Genomic DNA, 20,929 nt, shown 5'->3' on the forward strand with positions numbered 1-20,929 from the left:
CTGAAGAATTGATGCTTTTGAACTGTGGTGTTGGAGAAGACTCTTGAGAGTCCCTTGGACTGCAAGGAGATCCAACCAGTCCATTCTAAAGGAGATCAGTCCTGGGTATTCACTGGAAGGACTGATGCTAAAGCTGAAACTCCAATACTTTGGCCACCTCATGCGAAGAGTTGACTCATTGGAAAAGACCCTGATGCTGGGAGGGATAGGGGGCAGGAGAAGGGGACGACAGAGGATGACTGTAATATGTTCTTTTGCATGCTAAAGTCTAAGGATACAATAATGAGAGAAAATGAGCTTTGGTCCCTTAGTCCCTCCTGTCATAGAGCTCAGGAGAACTTGAGGGGCAGAGAGGGCAGGGGAGTGGAGAAGGAGCCAGTCAATCAGATGATCACAACAGTGTAGGATGACTTATACAACAAAGCGGTGCACTGTATTATTAGAATGTATAGTAAGTAGGTTCTACCTAAAGAGGTCAGAGAAGGCTCAATGAACTTATGCTTAAACTGAGATCTAAAGGGTCTGAGACAAGAGATGTTCCAAAAAGAGGAAAGAACACGTATAAAGGTCTACGGTAGGAGAAAACATTGATATTAACAAACTGAAACAGGACCATGTGGTTCAAGTGGGGAAGCAAATCAGAAGTATCTTGTAGAAGTGAAAGCGAAAACATGATAGATGGATCAGGATGGTGAAAATGAAAATGAAGGATTCAAGAACTATTGAGGAGGCTTAAAAAAAAAAAAAACCCAAAACAGTGATGAACAGAATCTGCTACCACTGTGGTACACATCTTTTCAGGTACGTATTTACTTACATAGGTATCTTCAGTTTAACAAAATGAAACTGTGCTGCATATTTCACTCTATTACTTTTTTTTTCTTTCTTCTACTAAATACAATAAATGTTTTCATGTCATCAAATAAAACACCATTCATCAATTTTTACATAAGGACACAAAACAGAGAATTCCTGTTATATATAATTTCAACTCCTGGGCTCCAACAATTCCAGCAACAAATATCCACTCTTTTGTGGTAAACAGTACATATTTTCCACAAAGAAATGTTAATCACATCTGTACCTCCAAAGCATCCCCAGAAATAAATTTTAAGATAATCAGACAAATACAGTGAATACCTACCTCTGCTTCCTTTTCTTCAATAATATTTACAAGTCCTAAGAAAATATTTTGTAGTTTGATCAAAAATGGTTCTGGATAAATTGCCCAATCTTCCCATGCTCTAAAGCAGGTCATTACCCGTTGCTAACAGGAAAAAGACAATGAATTATTATTCAGGACAATATGTATCAAACGTCATCTCATGATAATGACCATCACAATTTGCTGAATTTCCATCACAATTTTCCTTTAAAGCAATATTCTTTTTAAAATTTAAGGAAAATAACTATCATTACAATATTTTTTTATCATTACAATTATTTTTTTTAATCAGTTACCTCTCAATTAAAAGAGGAAAGACACTAAGAATAAATATAATAAAAAAAATCATAACTGCTTGCTCTTGGTCACCTAAGCTCAAATTCCCTCCCAGAATGGTACACATTCTGGGAAACACTAGCCTAGAAACTAATGAAAGCTAGATACAAGTGTAGCCAAGTTCTGATCTGAATTCCTTTATGGTCTGATGAAATACTTCCTGAGTCAGATTAATACCTCTCTCTGGCCCATCCTCAAACTTTTCTATAATCTCTGTCTTATGGTCAAAATTTAAGATAAAAAAATTTTAATGCAGTTGTTTGTTTGAATCCCCTAAATGGTGGAGTCATTGGGAATCTTCCCAAGCTAAAAATTTCCTTAATGAGCATTCTGCCCATGGAAGTATATCTATTTTTTTAACTATAAGTAAGGTATTTTGTTTGGCTTTTCTTAATGTTGGTCTATAACTTCAGAGTTTATTAAAAAAAATTAATTGCTGAATATACTTTCTAAACATGAATAACTAAAATGTATATTTCTAATCCAGCCAAATTATATATACTACTACAAAACAAGTGATCTTCTGAATGTTTTTTGTGAAAAGACTAATATTTTATTAAAATGTTTAAAAATAAACCAGATACCCAAAACACTACACATATTTTAAAATTTTAGACTTTTTCCGATACTGAAGGTAAAATGGTGGTAAATTTTAAACCAGTAATTTCTGAAACACCTAAGTTATGTCTTACAGCCCTCTTACATACTCTTAGCTCTCCAATGTGGTTCCCAGCCCCATGTCCCATTTAAAACACTAGGGCAAAAATAACCAAACAATAAACGTACCTTAAAGTTTTCAGACTGTAAATGGCCTTGAATTGTACGATAGGTAGCATTGAGGTCTGAAAATATCTGACACAACTTTGTTTCAAAACTGAAATTCAAATAATACATTACTTTAACTATTATTCTGAATTTTTCTTCTGCAAAAGCCCCCAAAGAGTCTTAAGAACTAGTTCCCTTGATTAACAAGGAATTTTACATCTAGGTTACTTTGGGCCATCTAGTCCAACCTCTTTGTTCCATAAAATAGGGAACAGAAAAGTTAAGCGACTTGTTCAAGGCAGAAAAAGGAATAGCAGAGCCAAGATTAGGGCTGATATCTCCAAATTTCCCTTCAGAGCCAGTTCTTCAAAGCTTCCCTGATTCATAAAATAAACACCAAAAAGGAAATGTTGGGAACTGAGCAAGAGTCTTACTATACTCTTTTCTGAGCATCTTACCCTTAAATATTTTATTTTAGGCATATCACCTTACATCACTATACTTACAATTTTCTATAATAGGAAGCATTGGCAACTTTGGCTGAAGAGTTGTATAAAACATCAGAAACCAAATATAATCTGGCAATCTAGAATACCAAAAGATAGCATAAAATGGATTAAAACTGAAAACCAACAGCAAATAATGTAGCTAACAAAAACTCCACATTGAATTTTTTGAATCAACAGCATAAGGACAATGTTTAGCTATAACTTAATTATAACTAAATAGAAGAATTTTAAGAAATTCTGTATCACCACAACCATGACTTTAGCAGGAATAAAAGTTGTAATTCATTTACATTTCAACCTATTGATAATTTGTGTCAATTAACCTACATTTCCCAGGCAGAAGGAAAACAAAACTACATGGGAAAGATTTCTTCAGTCAAGTTCTTGATTCAAAAATGAAACCAATTTCAATCAAAGCAGAAGTCAGTTATTACCTCTTTTTCTTAATTAAATGTTCCATAAAGAAAAATCATTCCCGTACCTTTTTGGGAAGGGGTGTCTTTAAGATGGACAAGGACTCAGTAATGCAATCCACGATTTCTTCAGCAGCTTCAGCATTATTAAGACAGAAAACCATTGCATCTCCAATATCATTTTTCCTTGGAGTTAACCCCCGCAGAATTTCTTCTAATTTGTCTCTCTGTCTGAATACAAATTTTTTTTTGCTTGTAAGTATTTATAGACAAATTTTAAATACCATTACCATTTCTGTTCACAAACTAATTTCTTTAAAACCCACTCAGGTAAAATTCTGAAGGCTAAATTGTGTTAAGTCTGATTTGCGTTACATACTCCAAATGTGTTACATTTTTTTAAGAACTTATATGGGGAAGAACACTTTTCCAGGAACAAATAAATTACTTACTTCAGTGACTTTCAGTTTACAAATTAAGTAAATTAAAATTACAGTCATTTTTTCCCAAAAGTCCTTGAGAACATTACAGTTCTATTACCCTATTACACTGAAAAAGATCCTTCATGCTCTTCACTTTCCTTTGAAGTCTGTTACTTTAGCATGTCTGCATAGAATTAGGACAGGCTAAAGCAAGGGTTAACAAACTTTTCCTGTAAAGGATCAGATAGTAAATATTGAGGCTTTGAAGGCCATACAGTCACTCAACTCTGCTGCTCTAACACCAGAGGAACCACAGACTACAAGTAAAAGAACGGATATGGCTGTGTTCAAATAAAACAGGAGGCATCCAGACTTAGCCTATCTATGGGCTTAAGTATATGCAGATCCCTGGGCAAAAGTGATGGTGAACATACATCTTTAGAATCAAATATACTCTCAAATACTGTCGTTCTCTATTATCAATGCTCTTATGAACAATGCACCAATGCAACTATTAATAGCTTTAAGATTTATAGGCTAACACAATGAAGCATATAGATACAAGCTAAATATCATTTTAGCCTTTTTTCCCCCAAATCAGGGATACAGAATTTCCTTTGAACATTTCAATAGTTAAATTTGTTTCTGCTTGTTAAACCAAGGTAACTGCACTGTAGCAGCGCTGAAAACTAACAATAACATGTTTCCATGGTGGCCGCACACTGTACTTCTTAGAGCAGCTTTTTGCATAGTCATCCATCTCACTTCACTAAGTCATACAATAATTTTCCCTCTTTATGCTGCACTCAGAGAAGCAACAATTCTAAGGACCCTGAGATAACTTCTGTATGAATATAAAGTATTCCACTGCTAAAGTGCCATCACTTAAGAGATCATCATCAATTTTTATCAGTAAGAAGAGGTCAAGTTCAGCAGGACACACATTTACACTTGCCAAGATGTTTAAAGGGCTTCCCTGGTGGCTCAGAGGTTAAAGCGTCTGCCTGGAGACCCAGGAGACCCAGGTTCGATCCCTGGGTAGGGGAGATCCCCTGGAGAAGGAAATGGCAACCCACTCCAGTACTCTTGGCTGGAGAATCCCATGAAGGGAGGAACCTGGTAGGCTACAGTCCATAGGGTCACAAAGAGTTGGACACAACTGAGCGACCTCACTTCACTTCAAGATGTTTAAAATGAAAATGTATATGTTAAGACACGCACTATTTAAAACAGTCACAAAATTTTAAAGACCATTTTAAGGTTAACACATCCTACTCCATTAATTAAAGTGACCATTAAATCATCTTTTCTGAAAATAAAACAAGGAAAAAAAAAATCTTACTCTTCCTTAAGTGCTCCCTTTTTACTTGGCTCCTCTACAAAAGCTTCTGTTTCCTGCTCTTCTGACATCCCATGCAGATATGGATTTAATGGTGGTGGCCTCCAAAAAGATCCATTTTTGAACATACGAAAATCTTCCGTCCGCCACTTAGTTGGAGAATCTCCCTAATAAGTGCCAAGAATGCTATTAGAAAGGTCCAATACCTCAGATTCAAAATTAACAAAGTAACTGATTATATACATGCCTGGAGAATAGAATAAAGCTTCCACCTATAGTAAACATGGGCTGGTGTCTGGTTTTCAAATAAGAATCTAAAACAAAAACAAACAAAAAAATTAAACACCACTTTTTTTTAATGCAGAAGTGCCTTCAAGTAAATAAAAACAAATGAGAAATTTTATTTGCCTATTTAGTTCTAAATAAAATCAAAAGCAAAGATCCCTGAAAAGAAATCCTCACCCTCACTCCAAACTGTCTTTTGACTGACATTAACACTCAGAAGGTATAATGCATCATGCTGAGTCTTAGGATTAGTTTTATTGAACACTCCTAAGTCAGGGACTGCGTCTGGCAATGGAGAAGTCTTCCCAAGATGTAATTTCAAAAGCAACAGTTTTTAAATGACTTAACTGTGAATGAATGTGTTAGATATCATAACTATCCAGAAGATAAGTAGTTTTCTATAAACCTCATTTATTCTACCATATCTTGCTTATGACTCTTTCAGTGAAAAACAAAATGAAAAGTATTTTCCTCCAAGAAAATGCTAAAAACAATGCTAACTAACACCTGTGGCCATAATACAACTCTGGTCAATAATGTGTTAAAACTACCCTCTCACCCCATTACAAAAATAACCTCATACTTTCAGGACTTTATTCTTGGAATATTTTTGAAGTATTTTAAAAAAGCACATCTGAGGATAAACAGAATGTGGTGTGTGTGTGTGTGTGTTCATCCAAAGATGAACCCTGAAGACATATGCTAAGTGAAATTAAGTCAGTTTCAAAAGTACAAACAAGTACATGATCCCACTCAGATGAAGTACCTAGAGTATTCAAAGAGATAGAAAGTAGAAACGTGGTTGCCAGAGGCTGAGGGACCAAAGGAATGGAGTTACTGTTTAAGGGGTACAGAGTTTCAGGTATGAAAGACTGCCACTGAACCGTACACGTAGAAACAGTAAATTACATGGGTATACTACATGCAAATTTTACCACAATTAAAAAAAAATGCACACCTGAACATAGGATTGTTGATCTCTCTGTTCATAATCATAGCTTCAAACATTGGCCCTTCACGTACAACAAACTCGATCATTCGATGTATCAGGGCGAGCAAATTCCTACAACAACAACACAGTTAAAGAAAATGGATTCAGACCTACCACTATATAAAACTACACTTGACCTAAGTTACTATAATTGTGCAGAAAAAGATTGTCCTGCTGACTAATACAGAATTTATACCAAGAAAGTAACCTGGAGCATATGTTAATATACCTTGTGCATTAAGAGGGAGCAGGGTAATGGGGATAAGGGAGTGGGAGAGAAGGGGAGGGGGGGTGGGAGACCACAACACAGCTTCATAGCAATAAAGATTTCAATTTCTAAATGCCACTCAACTTTATTTTTCAAATGCAAAACATTAAATTATGAACCACAACTAACTGGAAAGCTGCAAATATATAAAATCAGTAACTCAGAGCTTATATGTTATCATAACCATCTAAAAACTTACACACTATCTCAGTTTTAAAAGAAAACATTCCTAAGCCAAGCACTTTTCTGGTGATATTGAAATGTTATAGACATGACTATAGTTTGTAAAAATGCAAAACTAACAAGTTTAAGGCCTGATTTAAAGAAAAAAAATCCATCCAAATCCTGTGTTTTTCTGGTACACATATAGCAGATGGAGTTTTTATTGAATCTGACCTTTAATGAGGCAACATCCCTTTGTATCACACTTCAAACTAGTTCACAGTTTATGACATGTATAATTCTGTCTGTGTGTTATCAATTAATAAAGCAATTATATTGCCAAAGCCTTAAACAAATGGAGTCCTCTTTCCAAAATATTTCAAAATACAGGACATGATGATATTCCCTTCCCATTTTTCATAACAATTACTTCCCAATATTTAAGCCAAAAATAAATATATGTAACTTTTTAGTTGTCGTTTTGTTGACTGGGTTTATAGAAAGTCTTTATTTTAAAAATCTGATACTTTATGAGACTCCAAACACAATTTCAGACATTGATTACAATTCCAGGCAAAAATAATTCAGTTTATTACAGCTACTTCTGATTTCTCATTTTATTAGTTGCCACCATATAAAGCTGGCAAATAACAATTGGGAAAAGCAAAAGGATATTGGCTCTTGGTACAAGGCACACACTAAATTACACCTTTAGCATTCCCAGCTCAAATTAAAAGTTCATATAACTGCCAGAATATAAATTAAATATATAGTTATAGAATAAGGCATTTTTTTGCTCTGTAAAGCCCTGCTTCAGAGTACATGAACAATAAAATAATTTATCTCATAGTAATTATAATTATTTTCTCAGGCAAACCTACTTAAGTGGACATTAAAATCTCTATGTAATGAAAAAAATGAATTTTTTTGACCTCTTAAAAGAGGTCAAAAAAATCACATGGAGGCTTAATAAGTGTTTAACACAGGGGGAACTATATATTAAAACTATTAATTCAACCTCATATTGTTAAAACCCCAAAAGCATCACTTAATTTTAAATCTAAAATTTATTTCTTTCACAAATGCTACTACCTGCTCTGCAAATATGCATTTCTTGACATCCAAATGAGAATGTATTCTCAGCATCCATACGGCTAATGAGTGTTTTAAAGGAATGGAGGTAATGCAATGTAAAGTACTGATTCGGTCCCAAAGCTCCCACTGGTATGCATCAAATTAAACTGAATTTTGTGTTTCATAATATATAAAACTAATGACTAGGTGGGCAAATACTACACATCCGGAAACTTCTATGAATTGTCAAAAGCAACTTGCATATTAAAGATAGATGAAAAATGGTTTAGCAAGTTTAAAACAAAGGATTCATTGTAATGGTGAGTCAAGACTTTACAGCAAAATGTATACTCAAAATCTTATTTAGAAATAAGCTGAGCCACATGTAAAACTAATACTGGATATATACTTTTTGAGTGCTGCAAATACACTTCCCTGTGAGTTCTTTACCAGTGGGGGAAAAAACCCACTAAAGTTTTAAACAGGCTTGTAACTGATAAATCTATTCTTAGAAAATATAAAGTTTAAAAGAAGTTCTAAAGTGCTTCATGATTATTTAAAATCAAAATCTGACAATTAGTTGTTGCTAACTTAAATTCAAGATTCTTAAAGAATTGTAATCACTTATCCTTAAGGATTATGTGCTTATTTTTAAAAGGGTGACTTTTCTATCAGAATGAAACAGTGTAGTACAAAAAGATGATATAAGTGCATTATTTTATTTTAAAATGGTAATTATCTTATTCTGGGCAACAACAACAAAAAAACAAAAATTGTCTCTCAGTTATAATAAAACCACATTTACTGGAGTCGATCGTACCAATGTCTGGTCAAAAACTGTATACTTTCCCAATCCATCCCATGATGTTTTCCTGGTCCCCCGCTGCCGCAGACAGTTCAGCTGGTGTTGCTCACCAAGGCCAATGTCAAAGAGAATTTGGTATTCTTTTGTGTTCATTTATTATTCAACCAGTGTTGTGTTCCTGTGTTTGGGAAAAGGCTTAGCTTGACTGAGCAAGAGCATACCTAGAGCATGAATTCTTCTGCTTTAACATTATGTTGAAAAAGAAAAAAAGGAAGAAAGGAAAATAAAAGAATTCCAAAAACTTTTGTTATTAAAAAAAAAAATTCTAGTTATGTCCAGTGTTCATAAAAACAAAAGAAATTCCTTCTTAAAATCATTTAGGAAAAAAATAAAGCTACGCTTTCAGTAAAGAAAACTCAAACTAAGGTTGTACATTAAACACAGACAATTCAGAACCAAGAAAAAACAACAGATCAGGTCAAAATGTAACATTACCTAAAATTTAAGATATATTTAAAACACCTATTTTCCCATCACAGTAGTCCAGTATTAGTAGACCAGCAACTCCAGATTAAATCTATTAAACACATTCTATCTGCTAAAGCTATAAAATTTCCTACATTGGTAACAATAAAAACAAAAAAAGATAATGACATAAAATTGCAAAGTGTACTAAAGTTGATTAAGCTTCACATATCCCCCCAAAAAGTACTGGGAAGGAACCATTGCTCAGTCAAGATACTACCTTTTCCTCAACACTATTTTTTTTTTAAATTCAGAAGGGGATATTGTCTATATTTAGATCAGTAATAATAAAGAAAAACATGTACCTTTCTGTTGGGATAACCACTTTGACTATGGCTTGCGACAGAGTCTGTATATGAAGTCACATCAGATAATAAACATAGAATATGTGAGTATTGTTAACAAGTAACAAGCAAAAATATACATATGCATTGAAAATACTACACAACTAATCACAAGTTTTGCAGGCAATCACTGCATCTGAAGTAATTATACACTAAGCAATTACATAAATGCAAATGGATGTGTTCAGTGAACAATAAACGTTCACCAAATGCAAAGAATCAGAACATTCCTGCCAGAATGCACATCAATGCACTGAAATAGGTACTACACTGAGAATTATCAGATAAAGATTTTAATTTGTGAAATAATTAACTGTTTGCCTCTAGCCATACAGTTTGCTACTTTGTTCCCAAGCCTTTAAAACCAGCCCTGTCATTTTTAAGTGTAATTAATTCATAATAGAACCAACAAATTCTTATAATTTGAAATTAAGTTGGTTTTGTTTAATAAAAAGAAAATACTCACCCTTTGCTTTTAATAGAGTAAACTTTTTAAAAACCACATATGCTCTCAAATATTCTAATACCTCAGATCTTGAGAAGTTATTAGCTAGCTGCCATCCAAACAATTTAACTATTTAACTCCTAGAGTCTTTCTAATTGAAAAGGCACTTAACCAATACAAAGTATCACTTTCTCAAAATAAATTTAGATACTACACTTAAGCAAACCTGGATACAACAGAGGACAAAGAAAACAAAACAACAACAAAAAAAACTTAATAAGAGGTCAAAAAAGGAATGGTGGCCACAAATAAAAATATGATCTATTATCCCAGTACAGGGTTTCCATGGGCTAAGGCAGGGAACACATCTAAGTTATTTCTTTTTCTTTAACAGTTGCCAAACAGAATTACACACACATTTTCTATAAAATTGTTGAAAAGAAATACTACCACAGATTTAGTATTTACAAATTAGATGCGGCCCTATGTACATTTTTAAAATTACCTTCTCAAAATCCTCCTTGTTTTTAGGTGGTGGTAACATGGGAGCATTGGGGTTTTTTAACCGCTCTCTAGGCTGCGCATTAAAAGGCAGTCCTGATGGAGGTGGGGGAAGCGTATGTTCCATCATGGAAGGCGGAATGTATATTGGATGTGGAGGAATAGGCACAGCTTTACCCCAACCTAACTTCATTTCAAAAGACATAATCATCTTTCCTAAAAGAAAGAAAAGAAAAGTCACATTGGTAACTCTCAAAAAATCTCTAGTGATATGAATTAATTTCCACATTTAACCTTCACACTTCTGGTTCATTTTCCCCCTAGAGTTTTGATACTTTTCAAATCCAAAACAATGTCTAAATTCTATGATGGACTTCCTTACCATTTAAATTTTTTAAAGCTCTTTCAGCATCTCTTCTGTTCATAAAGGCCACAAAGCCACAATTTCTCTCTCTTGCCCTTTCTTCATCAGTTCTAGGCCACATAATTTTCACACTGGCTAATGGTCCAAATCTTCCAAATTCTTGGCACAACATTTCTTCATTCATCTATTAAAAGGCGTAAGATATTTTTAGTATGCAAAGAGAAAATAATTCTATACAATGGAAAGCAAAGTAATTTTGCAAGATAAGAAGAAATCTATCAATGCTACAATTTTCCATCCAAGTACTAGGACCTCTGCAAGGGAAAAATTCTGCCTTCATTGGCATTCACAAATCTTTTCATACCAAAAACATTGTTTTACGTAAGTGGCCAGGTAAAGACACTGAGAGGCTGGAGAAATCAAAAACACACCTTTACCTTCACTCTTCCTCCTTTTGAGAGTCTGCATCTAAAATAAGCTACAGCAATGATTTGTTTTAAAACAATGATTTGTTCAGCATTTACCAACATTTTTCAGGCAGCAATGATAATCATACTTAAATCAAGGAGGAAATATTTGTTGGCAATGAAAGTAATAAAAGACCCGGTTACTTTTTTCTTTTCCAGCACCCAGCTACCAGTGTAATCAAGAAAAGACAGAACGGAAAATGGTAAATATGCAATGAGGTCCAAAACATGTATTAAAGATACTATGCACAACCACCACCAGATTCAGTTAAGAACATAGCAGGGGAAAGAATTAAAATATAAAAGGCGGCAGAAATATTATTTTGCTATTATGGAGACAAAAAATGAAAAAAGGAAATCCATAAGAAGGAGACAGTCTAAAAAGAATACTGTCCATCACTGGTCATATCCTGATTTGATAAATAAAATCAGCACTTAGGAAAACATTTCAAAATCAGAGTACAGTCCAGCTATAAAAAGAGGAGACAAGTCCTCAAGAATTATAACAAGAAAATTTGGCCCACATCAGTAAGGCTCAATTTCCCAAGATAATTTCAGTTCCTACCTAGTTCTACCAAATCTGCTTATTTCACATTCTTGACTTCATCTTTTTTTAATGTTGATTGACAAAGCAGTTTTCCAACAAGAGCATACAATGTATGAGCCAATATTCATCTTACTTTCCTAGTATTACCTGTGGGTTAATGTTTCCAAGGTATAAATTAGTAGTGCTTGGATCGCCTACATCATGTGAGCCAGGTGCATAATCATCAAGAACTATGACAAAGAGGAAAAAAATTATAACCTGCAAAATACAAAGTTTGGACAATTTCTACGAATTAAAAAAGCAAGAAACTGTATTACCACCAGATGATCGATTTCTTCTTGAAGGCGCGTCCACTTTAAAAGAAGAAAAAGAGAACAATTCTTAGTTTTTAGAATAGTTCATCACAAATATAAACATTAAAATAAATGTCACTTACTAGAACGACGCTGACCATCAGAATCTGACTGTGGAGGTTCAAATCGACTTAACCTGCCTTTTGTTTTATGTCTCTCGTCACGCTCTTCTTGAATTCTGTTGAAAATATATATAATCACTAATAATGAGCCAAAATTTGTTCACATTTGATAATCCAGAACTTATCCAGATGTCACCTTCAAATAACTTCAAATATTTGTGTGACACACTGACAACCGAGACTAGAAGCGCCCCTCAGCTACAAATCATGAGCAGATTTCTCATGTGTCGTATAAGCAAAAGAATACAAAGCCCACTTGTAAGATGAAAAGGAAATTCAACATGAAAAACACTTAAATTTGTTCTTTCTTGGCTAAGATAGACCACTCCTCACCCCTATCTCACTGACTATATTGTTTCCACTGCAAACAGGACTCCGGACATTAGTTAAATTCAACTTAATTGAATCCATATAATGCAAGCAATCTAGATGCTGCACAAAATGCTAATTTACTGTCAAGTATACCCCACAAAATATCTAAAACAGCTTTATGTAAGCCAGTTAGTAAAAAACAAACTGGCAGACTACATTCTTCGCACCTGCATCTGTAAGAATCAGCTCAAAATACCTATGAGAGCCATTCTCAACACTATAAAACTTACTGTTTCAATTCTTCTTTGAAGAGTTCCAAATTGCTTTTTTTCTTTTCTTTCTCCCCTTTCTTCAGTGGCTATGAAGGATATGATAAGTTATACTTCAAACAAAACAAGGTCAAACAAAACTAATGGTTCGACAATCAGATCACTTTAAATATACTTTTATTTTTGTGCCAATTATGATCTAATTATTTAAATTAAAAAGAAAGAATGCTTCTGTTACCACTGAACTGTCTGTCCTTCCTGTTCTCTAAAACTAAGAATTCAACAAATTATTAAAACAACAAGCAGAAGTCTTAAAGTAAAGGAGACACCAACTTTATCCTCCCCTTAAATAAAGTCTATGATTGTTAGGCCAGAATACTGCCAGAGGAGCACTGGAGGAAAAACTAATAACCATAAAGTAACTGAAATGTCATGTAAATAACTGCCATGAACAACTACCAGAAATATGCACTCTCAAAACAATCACCTTGGAGGAAATTAACTACTGAAACAAACAGCAACACTGCTGGAATTTCTCTCTTAAAACTGCTTCCAAAAATGCTTTTGGGATCCTTATTTTAAAAGATCCTTATTTAAAATCCTTATTATCTTATTTTGGGATCCTTGATTCAATGAGGAAGAATAGTCTTTTTAACAAAAAGGAGGTAGGTAAACTGAATATCCAAACACAAAAAAGAATGAAATTGGACCTTTACCTCATTCCATATACAAAAATTAAATGGTTCACAGACCTCAATATAACAACCAAAACTATAAAACTCTTAGGAAAACATAGTGAATCATCATGAGCCTGAACTAGGCAACAGTTTCTTAGATATGACACCAAGAGAAACAAAAGAAAACAACTGATATATTGAACATCATCAAAATTATAAAATTTTGTTCTTCAAAGGACACAATCAGAAAAGGACAAAAAAAACCCAAAGGAAGAAAACAACATAGTTGGTAAGAGACCTGATTCCAAAAACTGTAAAAATCTCTTAGAACTCAACAATAAAGAAAGTGAAAGTGAAGTCACTCAGTCGTGCCCGACTCTCTGCGACCCCATGGACTGGAGCCTGCACCAAGCTCCTCCGTCCATGGGATTTTCAAGGCAAGAAGTAATGGAGTGGGTTGCCATTTCCTTCTCCAGGGAATCTTCCCAACCCAGGGATCGAACCCAGGTCTCTCACATTGTAGACAGACACTTACCGTCTGAACCACCAAGGAACAATAAAAAGACAACTCAATTAAAAATGTGCCAAGGATCTGAAAAGACATTTCTCTAAAGAAGACTACAAATGGATAAGAAATAAAAAGATACTCAACATCACTAGACAAGTGCAAATCAAACTGTAATTAGGTACAACTTCACATCGACTAAAATGACTAAAATAAATTTCAGCAAGTGGTGATACAATTTCACTAGGAATATATATTAAGAGAAAAAACATATATGTCCACAGAAGACTATACACGAATGTTTTCAGAAGTATACTCATAATAGCCAAAAAGTGGAAACAACCCAAATGTCTGTCAAGATGGATAAACAATACATAGCATTATCCATAAAATGGAATATGATTGAACCATAAAGAGTTGAAATCAGTAAATGTACTAATGGCGGTTACCAAAGGCTGGGGATGACTAAAAGTGTAAAGTTTCCCTTAGGGATAATAAAAATGTTTTGAAATTAGAGATTAGTGATTGTTGTACAACTGTCAATATACTTTAAAAAACACTTTATACTTCCAAAGGGTCAATTTTATGATATGTGAATTAAATAAAACTGTTTTTTAATTGCTTTCACAGTCAGATAGGAAAAACCAGTTTTACTGTTCAGTATAACCACATTTTCTCATCAAATCTGGCTCCAAATGATAAGACCCACATCTACCTACCATCCTCCAAGAAAAATTTCACTCTCAAAATACAAAAGATTTTCTAACCCTAAGAATATATAAAGGAAAATGTCACTAGTTCTGATAGTAATTATCAGATTACTTGGAACATTACCAAACATGTCCCAAGCAACAGACACATTGTTGGAGTACAAAGTCTTCCAAATAATTGATATCACGCATGCTGATGTATTTAAATACCCAGTTCAGGATTGCTTAAAAAGACTATCCCATTATTTCACATTTATACCTAAAATATAGTTAACTTTTAACTTGCAACATACTATGAGTAACCGCGAAGGTTAACTGCTCAGTGAACGTACCGAGTGTCATCTGTGTGTCCCAATTTGTTATCTCATATAGAAGATTAAGCATCAAAACTCAGTATCTACTCCCAAAAGAATTAAAAACAAGAAACCAAAGTCCTGCTTACAGTGGAAGTACAGAAAATATTATTGGCAGTGCCATCCCTGAACCTAAATGGTCACTTACTTAAGTATGACTTACAGGTTTTTTGGTTTCTATCACAAGAAGAGATGGTGGTCTTTCGTTGGATGACTGATTTGGGGGATTTTTTTGATCTGCAAATCTTGAAGATGGCTTATAGATTTTACCTCTTTTTTCATCTGTTTCATGTTCTTCTGAAATTTAAAATACTAAGTTTCAAAACTAATTTCACATTACATGGATTTTCTTCACCCACTATTTTTATTGAAAATAAACAAAAATTAGTAAATGTTTTTTAGTACTAAGACAGATGACCTGTGACTAAATATGATAATTCAAATACTATTACCTTATTCTCAAAAATACTAGTTTAATCATTTTATAGTAAAACTATAAAATCTGTAAAATGGTACAGGTAGTTTCTCAAAAGGTTAAACAAATAGTTACCAAATGACCAGAAATTCCACTCCTCGGACTATAAAGTAGAACTATAAAATACATTTTTTCATGTGTTTACAAAGTTTTCTGCCCTCTTGAAACTTGAAAGGTACTATATATTTTAAAAACTTCCCTGGCTCCAGTTTCTCATTAATCCTTATTTGGCTATTTATTTTGCTAATAAGTAGCACCACCAGAGGGCGCTGATAGAAAGGAAAATGAAACTGAAAAGCAACCAGACTTTTTTCATCATTACCTAGTCATTCAACCAAGACTTTTTAGGTTTGCTCAAGGACTGTAACATTCACACTAACCTTTTGCTGCATTAACAACACCTCCGCGCACAAACGTTTTCACTTTATTACCATCACTTCCTTCAAAAGCAGCAAGAAATTCCTCATAAATCTCAGCAGCTGCCTTTTCATCCTCCTAAATACACATGAAAATATTAATATCACTTGATATAAACATTATTGTACACAGGGTGAAACTCATCAAGGAATAATGTAAACAGAATCTCTCCCTCCAATGGGGAAAGCAGTTATTAAGCACTCCTATTAGGCAATAATACCTAATCCTTAGTAGATACTAATTAACACTGAAATTAAGAAGGACTTTGCTCCTCTACCAATAATCTGTGGAACAAAAAAAAAGGATCCACTAAATAAATTTGTTTAGAGACAACTCAAGGGTGCAACTATATGACGACTACACAGACTATATTATTCTATTAATGTTTATGACAATTTTAAGGCACAACAATTTAATTCAGTAAATATAAACATTTCTGTCATAAACCACCAAAGACATAAATAATTAGAAGTCTGAAAAAGCTTCAAACAGTTTGCATTAAATATCTCCAGAGAGTTTGCATTAAAGAAAAAACCTTCAGTAGAACCCTGACAATTTATTCTAAATGTCCCTAAAACATGTGACTTGAAGGTCAAATAGAGCAGAACAGAAAATATAGAAATAAATCCAACAGTATGTGAAAATTTTGTGTTGTTGTTGTTTAGTCACTAAGTCATGTCCAACTCCTGTGACCACATAGACTATAGCCCACCAGAGCCCTCCTCTGTCCATGCAATTTCCCAGGCTAAGAACACTGGAGTGGGTTGCCATTTCCTTCTCTAGGGGATCTTCCCGACCCAGGGACTGAACCCGCATCTCAGGCATGGCAGATGGATTCTTTACCACTGAGGAACCAGGGAAGCCCATGTGGAAATTCAGTATTCAACAACTTGATAGCTATTTAAAAGAAATAATAAAAATGAACCAATTCTTCACATCATACACTAGGAGAAATTGCAAATGAATAAGATTTAATTTTTTAAAATGTAGGTATGAGAAAAAAAATGAGGAAATTCCTTTATAAGTTTGGAATAAAAAAACAAAACTGAAAAACCAGAAATCAGAAGACTGATAGTAAATCTGCCCATGACTTGTTTCTGCATGGAAAAAAAACACCAGAATCAAAATAAAAAGGCAATCCACAAACTGAGGAAAAAGCCCTGTCTGTACCTTGTGTCACACCCAAGTGTTACAATATACTTAAACAAGAATTTCTAAATACAGATATCCTTCTAAGAGAAATACTGGTTTAGATATAAGCAGGCAGTTCACAAAAATAAACACAAGAAAAGTTGTTCAACCTTACTTATAAGAGAAATGCAAATTTAAAACTACCCTGAGATTCCATTTTTCGCTTACTAGATTGGCAAAACTCCTTCAAAAATATCCTGTTGGCAAAGCTATGGGGAAACAACCTCTCAAACTTGTTTATAGGGACACAAAATGGACTCGCCCATATAGAGAGCAATTTAACACCATCTAGCTTAACTATGGAGAAGGCAATGGCACCCCACTCCAGTACTCTTGCCTGGAGAATCCCATGGACGGAGGAGCCTGGTAGGCTGCAGTCCATGGGGTCACTAGGAGTCGGACACGACTGAGCGACTTCACTTTCACTTTTCACTTTCATGCATTGGAGAAGGAAATGGCAACCCACTCCAGTGTTCTTGCCTGGAGAATCCCAGGGACAGGGGAGCCTGGTGGGCTGCCGTCTCTGGGGTCGCACAGAGTTGGACACGACTGAAGCGACTTAGCAGCAGCAGCATAACTATAATTATACAATTACCATTCAATGCAGTAATCTCACTTACAGGAATATATCCTAAAAGTATACTAGGAGTAAACCCAAATGCAAAACACTATCCCTGACTGCACTACTGGAAACAACAAAAGACCAAAACATTAATTCCCTCAATAGGGATTGCAGCGAATGTAGGATTTTAGTAAGTAACTATCACATATCTATATAGCTTCAATAAAGAACAAGCAACGCTTCAATATACTTGCAGTAATCTCCGAGATACAATGTTGAGAAAAAAGCAGAATGAAGGAAAGGGTACTATATAAAGTAAAACACTGTTCATCTAAAAAAAACCAGGCACAACATACATTTATACACACTTGCTTACACAAGAAGAATAGACCAGAAAATAATCAAAACTGTCACACAGAAGAGAGGAAATAATGAAGGGGGAAGGCATAAAGCTGGACCTTCACTGAATACATCTTGTGTTATAGACTTAACTTGGGGTAGGAGCTGAGAATACCCTGGAAATCAAGAATTTTTGAAAAACATTTCTCTACTGTCCATACACTTAAAGCCTCCTTAGGTACATTTAACTGACAGAGATAACTAAAAATACATTCTAAGCATTACCTTCTTCTTTAATTCTTCTTGCTCCTTCTTACTCAAAGTTCGCTTAGCTGTACTCATTTTTCCAATACTGAATGCTTTAAGTTTGTTTTCTAGAAGAGGCTGTGAAAAGGTAAAAAGCACACACCTTTACATACACATTCTCAATGTTATCTATAACCTTGAGGTTATTAACAAGTTAATTGAGTTGATAACATACAAAAGTCATTTTTAAATAAAAATAAAACACAAAGAGACACTAAGGCTTATAACACATTCAACCTACTTGTTGGTAAAAAGAATAAAAGCACTTGAGGAGGGAAAATATATATGTTTCTGGGCAAAAGAAGCAGTGATAGAAAACAGACATTCAAATAGGGAGGAAGAACATATATTTCCATGGTTGAATAGCAGGAATCATTACCATCTAGAACTCCCAATTCAGGTGCAAAAATCACATCACTTCCTTTTATAATTCAGCAAATTACTCTATTCTTCATCAACAAAACTGATATTTATGAACACAATTTCATTTTCATTGCTGGGAAAATACCACATACTATGCAGTTACCAATTAATTTTGAATGAGAAACAGTATTTTAATGAAGTCTTCCTTTATGTTAAATTAGAAGCAATTTCCTTCTGAAATATGGTGTGAATAAACTGTAGACTCTTAATTGTTCTGTCATTCATTTGAATGTTAATTTTGATTCATAAAGTTTTCTTTTGATTCATAAAATTTTAAAAGAGAGGAATGTTTATTAAATACAGCCTAAATATTAACCTGCAATTGAAATCTGAATATTCCTCTCTCACCTACCAAAATGAGACTGACTTATAAGACTATCAGTCCCCCAGTTATTAAACAGGCTTGCTTTTGGTGAGAGACAGAATGGAAAGGATATACTGCATTAATACCTTAAAATGACATTTAAATCCCTCTGAAAAGTTAAAAGCGGTTCATAACTCAAAAGTCACTACTGATTTTATGAACAGATTTCAAAGTGAATTTTTTTCCAAAATAGAAAGGAAAATGTTTGGCCATCATTCAGCACCTTTGGTTTCAACTTCTTTGGTTTAAACAAATGGTAAAATTACACATAAATTCAATGAAAAACAAATTTTTCCACAACAAAATTTTTGTCCTCAATTTTATTTATATCTTAGGAGCTAAATTTAGACACCTAAGAGAGAAATGGTTAAGGAAATCATGGAATATTTACTCAAAAAATATAATGATTCATTAAAAAGTTTGCTTATAGAATTCTTCCTAGAATTAAAAAAAATTAGACCTGAGAGTCTTTTAAAATGTGTTCCTATAAAATAGACCTCAATGAAATAAATATATATTTATGCTTACAAATACTAACCAAGAAAAATAAAGTGTTATCAATGTCAACACTGGCTGGTAATAACTGCTTTATTATATTTTCCAAATTTAACCATGACAAGAAAACATTATGTGAAATTTAAAGAAGACTAAAAGAATACAAGAGTATTTTGCAGATACATGCAGTAGAGACACTTCTCTGGGTGCCTGGGTGGCCCTGGGCCCTGCACTGACCAGCAGAGTGAATAGCACCTGCTCCTGTTTGCTTCCCAGGGTGAGATTACATATAAGCTCCCTGAGAACAAGTGTGTTTTGGGAATTCCCTGGAGGTCCAGTGGTTAGAATACTGTGCTTCCACTGCAGGGGGCGGAGGTTTGATCCCTGACCAGGGAACTAAGATCCTGTGTGCCACATGCCATTGCCAATTAGGGAAAAGTATTTTAAACATTTGTATATTTCCAGTGACTGGCCTCTGGCACTTGGTTCAGCAAAGGTTTGGCCTAAGGGGCGAACAATAAACCAATTAGCCTTTTTACATCCAAACACTCCTTGGTTTTTTTAAATAAAATTTTTAAATGAAACATTATCTTACATTTGACTTAAAAAAATTCCCTCAGATGAGTTTATTTACTGTTAACCCAAACCGAATAATGAATGCTATTTCCAAATAGTACAAAATGAAACAAATACAAAACAAAGACACTTTAACTACCAAATTCAATTAAGGACACATCCAAATCATTAATTATCCTTTCTAATCTTTATCAATACTTACCCTTGAGAGATTCTGATGAGGAGAATCAGAAACATTTTCACGGGCACTCTCATTCCTATAATTATGTTTTCTTGGGCTCTTAGGTCGAGTCCGACTTGGCATATCACTATCTGAGGGTCCAGATGCATCCATCTTAAAGAAAAGGAAAATAAGTTCTTAAGAATCATACAAGTCATACTGAAACTAGAAACAACCCAAACATTCCAATACTGACAAACTTCATTATATACTATCAAAATATATCACTACTGCCCCTTAATCTCATCCCTTAATACTACCACTGATTTCATCAGAAAAGTTCTTAAATACAGAAAGTTTTCAATAATTCTAATTTGGACTTGAAAGTTCAAATTTTATTATCATTAAACAGATTGTTGTCTTCTTCAAAGGAACAGGTACCTTTCTTTCACTTTAAAGAAAATGTATGCCAAACACCCAAGTCTGATTAACCAGCTTGTCAATCAGTTGTACCTTTAGGTAAAAATAGCACTCAATGAGGAAAGGAACCAGTTTTATTTCACAACTTAATCCCATAAGCACTTCTCCTTAAG

General features: G+C 34.1%; 1 protein-coding gene across 7 annotated transcripts in view; it reads right to left on the reverse strand.

Annotated features, from left to right (window-relative positions):
- The window catches only part of U2SURP (U2 snRNP associated SURP domain containing), a 50,115-nt gene that overhangs the window by 18,423 nt on the left and 10,763 nt on the right, over nucleotides 1-20,929 (reverse strand). For 5 of the 7 annotated variants that reach the window (XM_055569432.1, XM_055569428.1, XM_055569426.1 and 2 more), the window contains 18 exons: nucleotides 20,379-20,510; nucleotides 18,298-18,396; nucleotides 15,884-15,998; nucleotides 15,192-15,325; nucleotides 12,805-12,872; nucleotides 12,164-12,258; nucleotides 12,045-12,080; nucleotides 11,875-11,957; nucleotides 10,732-10,897; nucleotides 10,354-10,565; nucleotides 9,365-9,408; nucleotides 6,193-6,297; nucleotides 5,197-5,263; nucleotides 4,953-5,116; nucleotides 3,257-3,419; nucleotides 2,773-2,852; nucleotides 2,288-2,375; nucleotides 1,145-1,267 (listed from right to left, as the gene is read on the reverse strand). In XM_055569432.1, coding sequence (XP_055425407.1) covers nucleotides 1,145-1,267; nucleotides 2,288-2,375; nucleotides 2,773-2,852; nucleotides 3,257-3,419; nucleotides 4,953-5,116; nucleotides 5,197-5,263; nucleotides 6,193-6,297; nucleotides 9,365-9,408; nucleotides 10,354-10,565; nucleotides 10,732-10,897; nucleotides 11,875-11,957; nucleotides 12,045-12,080; nucleotides 12,164-12,258; nucleotides 12,805-12,872; nucleotides 15,192-15,325; nucleotides 15,884-15,998; nucleotides 18,298-18,396; nucleotides 20,379-20,510 — 1,974 coding nt within the window. Of the gene's footprint in view, nucleotides 1-1,144; nucleotides 1,268-2,287; nucleotides 2,376-2,772; nucleotides 2,853-3,256; nucleotides 3,420-4,952; nucleotides 5,117-5,196; nucleotides 5,264-6,192; nucleotides 6,298-9,364; nucleotides 9,409-10,353; nucleotides 10,566-10,731; nucleotides 10,898-11,874; nucleotides 11,958-12,044; nucleotides 12,081-12,163; nucleotides 12,259-12,804; nucleotides 12,873-15,191; nucleotides 15,326-15,883; nucleotides 15,999-18,297; nucleotides 18,397-20,378; nucleotides 20,511-20,929 lie in introns of those variants that run through there. The other 2 variants (XM_055569427.1, XM_055569433.1) reach the window with 2 other exon arrangements.

This window comes from Bubalus kerabau, chromosome 2, assembly GCF_029407905.1.
Source record: "Bubalus kerabau isolate K-KA32 ecotype Philippines breed swamp buffalo chromosome 2, PCC_UOA_SB_1v2, whole genome shotgun sequence".
NCBI classification, from domain to species: domain Eukaryota; kingdom Metazoa; phylum Chordata; class Mammalia; order Artiodactyla; family Bovidae; genus Bubalus; species Bubalus kerabau.